We start from the raw sequence: 12,698 nt of genomic DNA, 5'->3' as shown, positions 1-12,698 counted from the left end.
CCACCAGCTTCTGGGGTTTGTCTGCCCCGTTTTGTTTGCAGTTCACCCTAATTGAGTAACCTCAGCTGGCTCCCACGGGCAGCACCGTCACAACCTCTTATGTAAGAAACATTCCATATTTGATGGCTGCTGTACTATGACCTTTATCCAACTTGGAGTTGCAGCAATGGAACAACGTAAAAGTTCATTCACTATGTGTGATTTTGTACTATGACTAAAGCATCCAGCGTATGGTCTCTTAAAGATGCGTTTTTCATAGTGGATCTTTTATTTCCTTGAAACCTAGGAATCACCTTGCATCTCTCACAATGTGGTGTCTGAGACTCTCCTCTTTTTTTTTCATTTCAAAAGGGTTCTTGTCCTTAGCCTCAGAGAGAAAAAGCTTGAAACCATGAACTCAGCAAACCTGAAGGAAGGCCAATTTTTTTTTAAAGTCTCATGGTGTCTTTAGACCTTTCTCCTGCCTTTTGGGGACCTGACTCATGAGTTGTTGAAGGCTTGGGGTAAGGCTGCCAGTTTTGGTTGGATGTATCCTGGAGGTTTCATTACATGACTCAATCTCTAATTAAAGATTCATCTTTAATTCCTGGAGATTCCTGGAGAGCTACCAACCCGAGCTTGGGGTGACAGTGCTGCCTCAGGAAGGGAGATGGGGAAAGAGCCTGAGAGGGTCTAAGAGACTGGGACGGGGGGATTAGGAGGGGAGCAGGGTGGGAGAGTCCCTGGGCATGGATCCAGGCAGGAGGCGAGTTAAAGGGGCTGGGCAGGCGCTAGGGAACAGCCTTGCCTAGGATGAGGCGAGGGGAGGAGCAGGTGGGGGCGTAGGGAACAGGGTTTCCCTACTACGCATGCTCGCACCTGCTGCCTCCTCCCGCCGTGGGTCGCGTGCGGCACTCAGCGGCCGGGTGCACCAGGCAGCTGCTAGGGGCTGCGCGCCGGGGGAGCGGTAGCTGCGGGGCCATGAGGCTGGCGGAGGGGCGCTTCGGCCGGGCGCTCCTTCCCCCTCCGCAGCGAGCGTAGCCGCCTGTTTGGGCAGAGCCGGGTCCCCGGCCATTGATGCCGCTGCCGTTGGGCGGCGGTGGCGCGCGCCGCAGAGGGGCCGTTTGATTCCGGGCTGGTAACGGCCGGTGCCGGCCGCTGCCCGTGGTCGGGCCGAGGCCTGGGGCTGCCCCCAGTATGCGATGGGGAACTGCTGGGCGCAGTGGTGCTGCGGCCTTTTCTTGCGGAGAGAAGCGGGGCGGATCCAGCGAGGCGGAGGGTAAGGCGGAAGGAGCAGCCCCCTGGGGCGGGGAGGCGCCGGCCCGGGCTGGCTCCGCCCTGCGCCGGGTGGGGTGGGGGCGGATTCGGCCGGGTCCCGCGCGGTCGTTACCCCGCACTCCCACCCCCGGACCCCAGCGGGGCGGAAGGGCCTGGCAGCGGCACGGCGGCTTCCCAGCCAAGGGGAGGCCGCGGGGCGGGCTGGTCTGTTCTCTCCCTGAGATGGGGCCGACCCCGGGGTGAGCCGGGGGCGGGGGTAAATGTGCCGCTGGCAGGGCAGGAAGCGGGGCCTGGCACGGGTGGGGGCGGGGGGAGTTGGTCGGGGCTGGCTCGGGATCGGGCCCGGCGGGGTGTACCTGGGAAGGGTAGATGGAGGCGGCCGGTGGGGAAGGGGGTTTGGTGAGGTGCCAGGTGGCGCTGTGGCCTGGAGGAAGCTCTGGGAGGTGACACCCCCCCCCCCCCTGCCTCGGGCCTCCAGCCTGGACAGAATCCAGTGAGTGAAACCATTTCTTATGGCCAGCACCTGGCTGATCTGTTAAGCCCCTGTCATACCTAGGGCTAGGGGTGCTCAAACTCACCTAACTTGTGTGAGGCTCGGTTCTCGCTTGTTGGAGCTGGCTAGTTCCCCCTTCCTCTAAAGAGGTAATGGGAGAACTTGACACTCACAGTTTCAACTTGAGGTCTTAGCAAAACCTTGTGGAAGACTCAAGGGGCTTGTCTACATTTGAAATGCTGCAGCTGTGCCGCTGTAGCGCTTCATTGTAGATGTTACCTACACCAATGGGGGGCTTCTCCCATCGGTGTAGGTAATAGAAGAATTCTTCCTTCAACCTAGCGCAGTCTACGCAGGGACTTAGATCAGCTTAACTATGCCACTCAGGGGTGTATATTCTTCATGCCCTTGAGCGTAGGTTGGTTGATCTTATTTTCTAATGTAAATTAGCCCTAGGACTCTAATACTACTTAGGAAATTATATTGAAAACTTGCTGCTGGGAGTTGGTGCCTTCTGGTACTTTCACAAGGTAAATCCTTTGTTCTCCAACAGTAATTATGACCCCAGGAATAAAAGTAATCTCTGGTAAAGGTAATTTAGCAGTGTCCAGAGAGGGTGTAAACTTAGAATTCTGACGTATAGTTTGATTCTGACCAGCAGGAAGGAACTGGTTGTGAATCTGAAGGTGGAAGGTAGTTTGGGTAAAAGTGATCATGAATTGATAGATTTCATGATTCAAAGGAAATTAAGGAGAGAGCAGCAAAATAAGGTCAGTGGACTTCAAAAAGGCAGACTTTAACAAACTCAAAGACCTGCTAGGCAAGATCCCATGGGAAGAAAATCCCAGGTGATAAAGGAGTTTAGGAGGGCTGTGAGTTTCCCCAGGAAACAGTATTAAAGGCACAACAACTGCAAACTATCCCAGTGTGAATGAAAGATCCATATTGGCTTTTTACTATTTTTCATATCAGGAGCTCTTTAATGGACTGAAAATCAAAAAGGAATCTTATAAGAAGTAGAACTATGGATGAATTGCGAAGGAGACGTATAAAAGAATAGCACAAGCATCTAGGAACAAAAGAAAAAAAGGCCAAGACACAATAAGGCCTTGTCTACACTGGCAAGTTTCTGTGCAGTAAAGCAGCTTTCTGCGGTGTAACTCCTGAGGTGTACACATTGCCAAGCCACTTAGTGCTCAGAAACTCCTCAGTTGCAGCGTTGCTAAAAAACCACCCCAACGAGAATCATAAGCCTTAAAACGCAGAGGCTCCAGCTAGGGTGACCAGACATCCCGTTTTTATAGGGACAGTCCCGATTTTTGGATCTCTTTCTTATATAGGCTCCTATTACCCCACACCCCATCCCGATTTTTCACACTTGCTGTCTGGTCACCCTAGCTCCAGCGCTGTATTGGCAGTGTAAACACATTACAGTGCAGAAAGCAATCAATTGGCCTCCGGAAGTGTCCGATAATCCCTCAAGTGGCTGCTCTGCTCATTGTTTGAACTTGGCTGCACCAAGCTCCCTTTCTGACAGCCATTGCATGCTGTGCTGATCTGCTCTAGGACACAAAGCAAACTATTAATGTTGAACACAGAGGAGTGTGTGAGAGAGAGAGATTGCTGTGCAGAGAGCTGGAAAGGGAGGCAGGGGGCTGATGTTGGGGTTTCCCCCTGCTTCAGGACTGGTTGCTTCCTGCCGCTGTCTGAACTTACAAGACGGCATGCTGACACACTCTCTGTCCCCCAAAACACACCCTCTTCCCCCCCACACATACACACACTTCACTTCCCTCCCTCCCCCCGTCAGTTGAAAAGCAGCTAGCAATGTAGCAGGAGGCCCATGAAACAATGGGATTGGGAAACATGCATCATGTGATGCTGTGCCTGCTCCATGAGGCATTGAAAACCCTTCCCAAAGCACCCTGAGGCCAGTTGCATAGTGGGATAGCTACTATAATGCACTGCTCTCTTTGCGGTTGCAAGAGATGCTAATGTGGATGCACTCCACCATCACAAGGAGCCCAGTGTGGACACTCAACAGCAGTTTAATTCCAGCGCTTTAATAAAAGTGGTATAATTTGTTGCGCAGAAACTTGCCAGTACTGAACCCAGGACTAACCCCTATGGAGCCCCACTAGATACATCCTCCCACTCCTGGGTTCAGTACTGTTCAATATTTTCATCAATGACTTGAATAATGGAGGGGAGAGCATGCTTATAAAATTTGCAGATGACACCAAGTTTGGAGGTGTTGCAAGCACTTCAGAGGACAGGATTAGGATTCAAAATGACCTTGACAAATTGGAGACTTGATCTGAATTAAACCAGGTGAAATTTAGTAAAGACAAGTGCAAAGTGCTATACTTAGGAAGGACAAATAAAATGCATAACTACGAAATGAATAACTGGCTAGATGGTAGTACTGCCAAAAAGGATCTAGAGGGATTGTAGTGGATCACAAATTGAATGAGTCAGCAGTGTGATGCAGTTGTGGAAAAGGCTCATATCATTTTGGGGCATGTTAACAAGTGTTGTATGTTACCCATGAAAGTAATTGTCCCACTGTACTTTGCACTGGTGAGGCCTCAACTGGAGTACTGTGTCCAGTTCTGGGTGCCACACTTTAAGAAAGATACGAATAAATCGGAGAGAGTTCAAAGAAGAGTAACAAAAATGCTAAAGGTTTAGAAAACCTGACCTATGAGGAAAGGTTAAAAAAAAACTAGACCTGTTTAGTCTTGAGAAAAGAAGACTGAAAGTGGGGACCTGATAAGTCTTCAAATACGTTAAGGGCTGTGATAAAGAGCACAGTAATCATTGTTTTCCATGGCCACTGGAAATAATAGGTTTAATCTGCAGTCAGGGAGATTTAGATTAGATATTAAGAAAAATGTTCTAACTAGAAGAATAGTTAAGGATTGGAATAGGCTTCCAAGGGAGGTTGTGGAATCCCCATCCTTGGATTTTTTTTAAGAACGGGTTGGACATGCACACCTGTGCATGCGTGCGCACACTCCCCCAAATTCAGTAGCTTTAAACTGACTTGGAGTTTAGCTTGATCAAAAGTTAAAACATTTCATGCTTTTATCAACATTCTGAACAACTGTGGCTTTTGATTGATCAAACCCCTCCCCCCCCCAAAAATTCTACTATGCTTGTATTTAGAAAAAAGTTCATAAGTTAATAAACTGACCAAATTTGTGTTCTTTCTGGGGTCTTGATATCGACAATGTAAGCCAAATATGAATCAGTTAGCATCTGTAAAAATCTAAGCGTAGTCTTTGGGGAAGGTCTTTAATATATTTTTATAGATATTTAATAAATATTTGCCTTTAGTATATGCTGAACAAATATTTTGCCCAAAGATTAAAAATAATCACCTCTTTGCTGATAGCCAACATGAAAGCTTTCAGTCTAGAAAGATTTATTTTTTCCAATAAGTTATGAGCAACTGAGAAAGGGAAAGTTAGACGTTAGAAAGTTGTGAATCTTGTAGATGTTTCATAGAACTGGGGGAGGGAGGAGGGGAGAGAGAATATTATGGTATTAGTTGAGAGAGTTTAGGAATTCTGAAGACCTCTGTAGTAAATGCTGTGTAAAGTGAATTTTACTGAAAAAATTGGCAGAAATCCCAGGTTCCAAACCATACTGTTAATGTACACAGATCCATACTTATGGGATCTGATGCTGCTCCCATTGACGGTAATGGTAATCACTTATGGGAGAAGGTTCAGCCTCTCTGAGGAAATTAGTGCTTCACCTTCATTGTTGTATGCAGTGGAAGTCTCAAACTATAAAATTGGAGAGATCTCTTGTAAATGCTCAGGCTAAGAATTCTTTACTGTTTATTTTGCACTTTAGTGCATTTATATATGAGGCTTGCAAAGCACTTCACAAACACTAATCTAAATTGAATTTATCTTTGTATGAAATTGCAGAGATTATTTTAAAATTGCTTTTTAGCAAAGTGTTTGCTATATGAATTACTGTAGTAATTGAGTTCTCAGTGGGAACAACAAGAAAGGTTGCCTAAACTGCCTGCTAAGCTACAGAATTTGGTCTGTTTTAAAATTATCATTTTTAATTGTGCCCTGAAACAAATTTCTGTTAATATTGCTCTTCAAATAAAACTTAATGTCTCTGGCCTCCAGCCGTATTAAAAAGTAGGTCAGGTCTAGTTTGTCCCTGTCCTCAATCATAAGCTTTTTCTCTTTGCTCCTAGAGAGATCACATCATTCATAAAAGGCAGCTGTGGGGAATAAATATAATTGGAGCTCCTGGCATTTTTTTGGTATCATTTCCCTAATAAGATTAAAGCATAAACATTTTTATCACATAAGTAAAAAACAAAATCAGTTTAAATTTTTTTGAATAACTTTCCATATGTCCATGTTCTTGCATATCTAATTTTATTAACAAGATTTTAATATAACACCCCCCCCCCCCAATGACTACTTAAACAGGGTTGTATTTAGCTTATTTACTCCTTCCATGGAGGTGTAAATGTGAACCCTGTATGTCTCTTTTTCCCATACAATATTTTGTCATTCTTCTCTAGATATATCAACTTTAAAGGTTTAATTGCCTAACCTGTAATGTCCAAAAGGTCATGATTTTGTATGAGTTGCAAGAGATGGAGAAGTGAAGCAATACTGTAGCCTTTTCTCTTAAAAGTTCCTTCAAGAAAATAATCAAATGTATCAGTATTTAAATATAGAATATCAGAACATAATATACATATGCACACTAATGATGTACTAATGAGACAAATGGTAAGGGGTGATGAAAGCAATATTTTCCCCACTCCTTCCTTGTTCACTCTGGGCCCTACCCTGAGAGGTGCCCAGTGCCCTCATGTCATCCATAACCTTAGTGGGATTTCAGGGCACTGAGTTCCTCAAAGGCCCACACTTATCATTTCTGTACATAAGAGGGAACAACAGAGCCAAGTGACACAAGATGCCTCTTCTGTTGCTTTTTATCCATCCCTTTAGACAATTATTCCGTTTAAAACAGGAGGTATGCATTCTGGAGACCATTTTTAAACATGATGCTATTGTGAGCTGAAAACGAAAGCAACATGGGGAAGCAATTTAAATGGCTTGGGGTTTTTTTTGTTTTGTTTCTGTTTTTTTGGTAAAAACAATCATTAATTTAAATCTGAGGCTTTTTAAAACTCGTTTGGAAATTTGTGCTATTGCAACTTTAGATTCAAACTAAATAATAATGAACGGAATCATAAATGCAGTTTTTAAAATGCCACTACGGGTAGGGTATATTTATTGAATTTTGCAACGTTGGTATTGGCAGAAATCAAAATTGAAAATTAAGGCCTTGATTCTGGAAATACTTCAGGTACATAACTATGCTTATGAATAGTCCCACTGACATCAGTCGGCCTGCTTGTGCTTAATGTTAAGCTTGTGCCTGAGTGTTTTTAGCATCAGGGCAAAAATTGTATTTTTATTTAAAAAAAAAAAAAAAACTTTTAGTGGCATAAAATCTTTTACTTCAAAACAAAATTGCTTTCATGTTATAATGTTAAACTTAATGTGAACTTTTTTAAAAACAGTCTGAAATTTTCAAAAACAGAAGGCTAAAGTTAGGCATATAAGGATTTTCATTGTCACTAAAGTAACTTAGGGCCCATTGATTTCTAACTGCAAACTCGATGAAGGCATGTAACCTAAATAATTTGTTTTTCTTCAATATTGTGCCTTCAGTGTAGTCAACATGACAGTTACGTTGCTGATACTTGCCTGAGGAATCTGCCTCTCAAGAGTGGAGTTATATGGTTATGTGGAGTTCTGGGCTTCGGCATATTGTCTATTCTTTCCAACCCAGTTACATCAGTCAAGGAACTGGGCTTTATTTGGGCCCTCCTATACTTGTTACAGTCCATTGGGCTTGCTGTAACATAGGTGTTTTCTCAAAATCCTCGGAGACGATTCCACAGCCTAGTACATCTCACCAGTCTGGAAGTTTTCCTAGTGTCAGCCTAAATTTTTCTTTTCTTAATTTCACCCTTTCTTTTTTAAATGTGTGGTGTATGTGCACATGTGCTCTTTCTCTGTGGTGCAAAACATTTGGGAGCTGAAGATCTAGAAAAGCTCCTCTAACAATGAGTAAGAGCAGTCACGGTTGGGTTACCCTGGAAGTTATTTCTGGACAGAACAGTAGTTTTTATTTACGCCTGTGCTAGCATATATAATGTATAAATACAACCATACCTAAAGCAGCAGTGGTCTGCTATTTGAGAGCCAATATTCTGACTTAAGGGGTGATAGCCTGGAAAAAAAAGTCTTGGTTGAAAGTCTTGGATAAACTCCTTATTATACTCGCCTGACTCCTTAAGATATACTTAAGTCAGTCAGTGACTCAAAGAAAGGTTTGGATCTCTGTAGTTGCTATGCTCAACCACCCTCTGCCAAAAATGTCATTTGATTCCCAAATTGTGATCCATGGAGTACTGGCAAGTCAAATGGTGCTGGTTTACTACCTTGTTTCTTGATGCTTTTTTTTGATAAATCAGTAATCTTTCTGAAGAAACAAGGGATATAAAAGGTTAGCCCTCTAGCTACATCAGTAAACAGTCAAAGAATGACACTCTACAAGCTGGCATTTGTTACATAGAACACTGCTAGCAGGCATAATGAGTCATACCGTGAGCAATGAGTTTTTCAGAGGCTGGCCAGAATTATGTGTCTTGAGGGAAATAGGTAAAATGTACTAAAACTGGTTAACACAGTTTTAAAATAAAAATGCTCAATGGCAGCAAATGCAAAGCAATCAGCATCCTGATACATTACTCCTTCACTGGGAAAGGAGTTTATTCTTTTTGCACCTTCCTTCCAATATGAAAAAAACATTTTTACATCCTCAGACACAAGTATTTTTCACACTCCAGTTTGTTTCCCCTGTAATATAGTGCATCAGTTAATATAACTCTATTAATAGTTGACAATAATAAATTAGCTTACGCCTAAAACATTAAAATGAATTCACAATGGCTTTTGAAGTATTTTGCTCTCGAGCTGCTTCTAATTTTGTGATTAAAATGGTAGTGATGTAACTATCAGACCTGACTTCATTCTGTCATAAATATTTTTTTTAGAATATTTTGAGAAGATATTTGAACTGTAGAACTACTAACCTGCAATGAAATTATGGGTTTATTTTCTAGATCAAAGTATTTTAGAACATGTTCAACTGGAGAACACTTCACTATAGAGGTAAGTACTTTTTTTCCCTAAGCATTGAAACCTTTTTTTAAAAGTTGCACCCCAACCAGACTTTCTGGCACTTGTCATTATTTGCATAAAATGGAGCCTCTTAATACTATATCAGACTAATGCACTAAGTGAATCATGAAATAGTAATTGTCTTGCCACTTCTCTTGATCAAGTAAAAAGACTTAGGCATGTCAATATTCTAAACTGTAATGCATATAGGAATCAAAGTATTAGTTTTCTGTGCTCTGTCCCGCAGCAGATGAGACAATAGCAAAAATTCTCAAGTCCTGTCTATACTACAGCTTTCACTACTGCTATACTGGGAGTGAAATGTATCACATTTTTGCCATTGTAAATGCATCCTAATTTAGTCTGCTGGATCACAGAATCTGATCTGATCTCCCAAGATCCACCAACTGTGGAGGCTACTCTGTGTTGACAGGAAAATCCTGACTTTCAAGCAAGGAAGCATCTCTATCGTTGCACTATTAAAGACTATCCATTTAGCTAAGGGCAGAGTCTGTCACTTGCCTAACCTGTCAGGTTCATGGGAATAACAGGGTTGATTGTGTTCATAGAACATGTCAATATAGCACACATGCCCTTGTTTCAAGAACTTGAGGACAGCTGTTTCCTCAAGGTGGAACTTGGCATTGTTGGGGAGAAATTTGTAGTAGCTACAATTGCTACCTTACTTGGCTGTCAGCAAGGGGAAACAGAAGGTTATGTGGACATAAAAATCTCCCCTTCTGCAGCATAAATCTGTCAGTGTGAGAGTGTTCCCTGCAGCAGCAGACTGATGTGGAAAGACGGTTCTGTCCTTTTCTTAACCTCCTAGATGGCTTAGACCAGTTTCTCCTTTCCCATTTATAGTAGTTATTCTGTATCTTATAGGAACTCCTGTGGGCTGTGCTGCCCACCGATGCTAGTAGATTGACTCCACTATAGATGTAGGATGCAGCGCTGGATGGCTTCTGTTGGTTTTATTTTGATCTTTGTGATAGGTCAACCTACTGCAGTGGCTTGTGCAACTTGTAAGGCTGCATATATTTTGGATTCAGCCTTCTGTGCTTAGATCCCTTTATAAAGCACCCTAATGTTTTCATTGGCTCTTACTCCCTGATATGCAAAGTTGTCATCTTACTTAGAATCCTGGTTTCTGTTTCAAGTAACTAATTATTCCACCTGAATTTGTTACTGTATATCCCCAAAGTGGAAAGGGATGAATTGAGGTCTCTCTGTGAAAGAGGTATATCTGTGCTGCAGCTTTCCAGGACGCAGATTCGGGGAGGGGAGACTGGGACCATATTAAGAGGTTAGGATCCATAGCTGGAAGAGAGGGTTTTCCATCTTTTGCTGAGGAAAGCTTGTATTTATTTCTTCAGAGATGTCAACGGTGCCTAGAGCTTTTGTATAGGCAATTTATTTGTTTTTATAAGTTAATTAATTTTGCCCTATGAATATTTTTCAGAAAACATGTCATGAATTTCATTTATTTTAATATTTTAGTGTTAGAGGTAGCTTGCAGTACAGCTTTTGGCTATGGTGCACTTTTATACTAATATACAGTACTTCTGTGTCTCCAGTGCCTATAACTGATAGTTTTGCGGCTCTTATTCATATCAGAATACATGAGCTTGAGAGAATTCATCAGTCCTTAATTAATAAAACCATAAATTACCCTCCTAGCGGAGTTGCTTGGGGCACTGTATAATACCAAATGCAATGAAATGCAACAAAACTCTTAATTCTAACTCTTACCCTCTTAATTATTACATTCTGTGTAGAAGAAAACAACTTACAAGCTATGTTTGTAGGGAAGCTGGTCACACTCCAAAAGCAATAGCTCTTCACAAAGTAGAAGATTTGATAATTGAATATTCTTGTCTTCAGCTTTAATTGGAGCAGCGTTTCCACAAAATATGCCTAATAGGTAAACATGTTGTAATTATGCTGATTTTTATTTGTGTTCATTGACGTGTGGTGTTTGTATCGCAATGACTGCTTGTCAGTAATCTTGTATTCTCTGTGTTGTTTTTCTTTGCAGTTTGAGAATCTAGTGGAAAGTGATGAGGTAAGTACTTGGGTTTCACAGTACAGCACTCAGTAATTCAACACACTTTCATACTTGTAAAAAATTTATTTGTAGTCCCAAGATCCACATCTTGCTAACCCTTCTGGCTGCAGCTAACTTCTGCATTGGCCTCTTCATAGAGGAGTTGCTGGTATTTCTTTGACACTATCGGGACTTGATTTTCTTCCTCTAGGATAGTAGTAAATAATATTTATCTGGTTATGGGGGATGGAGAGAAGTGGGACTGCAAAGGGAAGTGCAGGATTATTATAATGGGACTTATGAAAAAAATTATACCTGATAAAGATTCAGTCTGTAGGGGTATCCTACATAAGAGTAGGAATACTTGGCTAACTGTAATCTTTTGGTAAAACACAAACATTCCCCATATCAGTTGAGTAGTGGCAGTACAGCATGCTTTTATACAGAGAATCTGAGTTTGGCACCTGAACTATTATAAGCTCTAACTTGAACTGGTAGAAGCACTGGAGTCAGTGTCTTTAGCTCCATGTAGGAATGTGTGCGTTGGAGTTACTCTTTGGTAATGCCTCACTTCATTTCTGAAGCCTAACACAAGGAAGTAGTTCACTAATGCTACAGGGAGTTGCTTTCAGTCCATCCTTCATTGCAACTTAAGGTTTTTGAAAGTAGTAAAGAGGGGATTTTTGTGTCAACAAGCCTCTTTTCCCAACTCCCTGGCAACTCCCCCCCCCCCCCCAAAAAAAAAAAAAAACAACCCATTCAGGAGGTACAGTTATAGAACTTCTCAGGGACCTGGAGGCAGTTGGACTCTGTCCATGTGACCCATAATGCATTCGAATACATGCTGTCATCTGGCACAAGAGTGAAATTACTGCATATAGGGTATACATATTAGACTTGCTCTGCCAGTTTTTGCTATCTAAGAATGAACTTGTTTAAATGTTGGTACTGCAAAATTTAAACAGTGACCATTACTTATCTCTTTTGCACCTTCAATAAACAGGATTGGCATCCTTTGTGGTTCCAATGTCTGTACATAGCAGTAATCTACGAGGTGTGGGTTTATAATGGATACCAGCACAGTTCAAGTATGCTGAGGCACTAGGTCAAAAGTGGCATTTTCAACCATCTGTGAAGTACAAATAGTTCTGTGACTGCTGCTTAGAAGTGTCCTTGCACAACGGCTTTAAAAAACTTTCTTAAAAATAAACGGTGGCACGTGTCAGTCACTGGTTTCTCACTTTCATAGCTTATATCACTTTGAATAAGCCTGTTATAAGACAAGGCTCCTATGTTTCATCAAGGAGTATCAGATGTGAAACAGTATGAAGGTATTTAAGAAGTCAACTCAAAGAGTTCCTCCTACACAAGCATTCAGGTCTTGAGCAGTCCAGGCAAACAATGCACGTTACAACAAAGCTTAAACTTGTTCTTCATAATAATTTTAAAAACAATACTAGCTGCCTATTTAATTTTAAAAACAGCAAAAAATATCCATCTCCCTTTCCATTTCTTATAAGGAGTCTTGAAGTTTAAATCTCCTCAGTTGATAGATATGCTTGCTTTGCTCTGCTTAGCTCTTGGAAGTCCAGGGGCTCCGGACTGCAGGCCCCGTGCTGCCCGGGGTACCTAGGGACAGCTCTGTCCGCCATTAGGG

At 42.2% G+C, this 12,698-nt stretch overlaps 1 protein-coding gene across 1 annotated transcript in view; it reads left to right on the top strand.

Annotated features, from left to right (window-relative positions):
- The first annotated feature begins 1,181 nt into the window (after positions 1-1,181).
- AP1AR (adaptor related protein complex 1 associated regulatory protein) overlaps positions 1,182-12,698 on the top strand; it is a 29,322-nt gene continuing 17,805 nt past the window's right edge. Inside the window, exons 1-3 of the mRNA XM_065405499.1 lie at positions 1,182-1,258; positions 8,937-8,985; positions 11,033-11,059. Coding sequence (XP_065261571.1) covers positions 1,182-1,258; positions 8,937-8,985; positions 11,033-11,059 — 153 coding nt within the window. The remainder of the gene's footprint in view (positions 1,259-8,936; positions 8,986-11,032; positions 11,060-12,698) is intronic.

The sequence above is a fragment of the Emys orbicularis genome, chromosome 5 (genome assembly GCF_028017835.1).
Source record: "Emys orbicularis isolate rEmyOrb1 chromosome 5, rEmyOrb1.hap1, whole genome shotgun sequence".
NCBI lineage: Eukaryota > Metazoa > Chordata > Testudines > Emydidae > Emys > Emys orbicularis.
The sequence above is the reverse complement of the archived record's forward strand: the minus strand, read 5'-3'. Positions and strand labels throughout refer to the sequence as shown.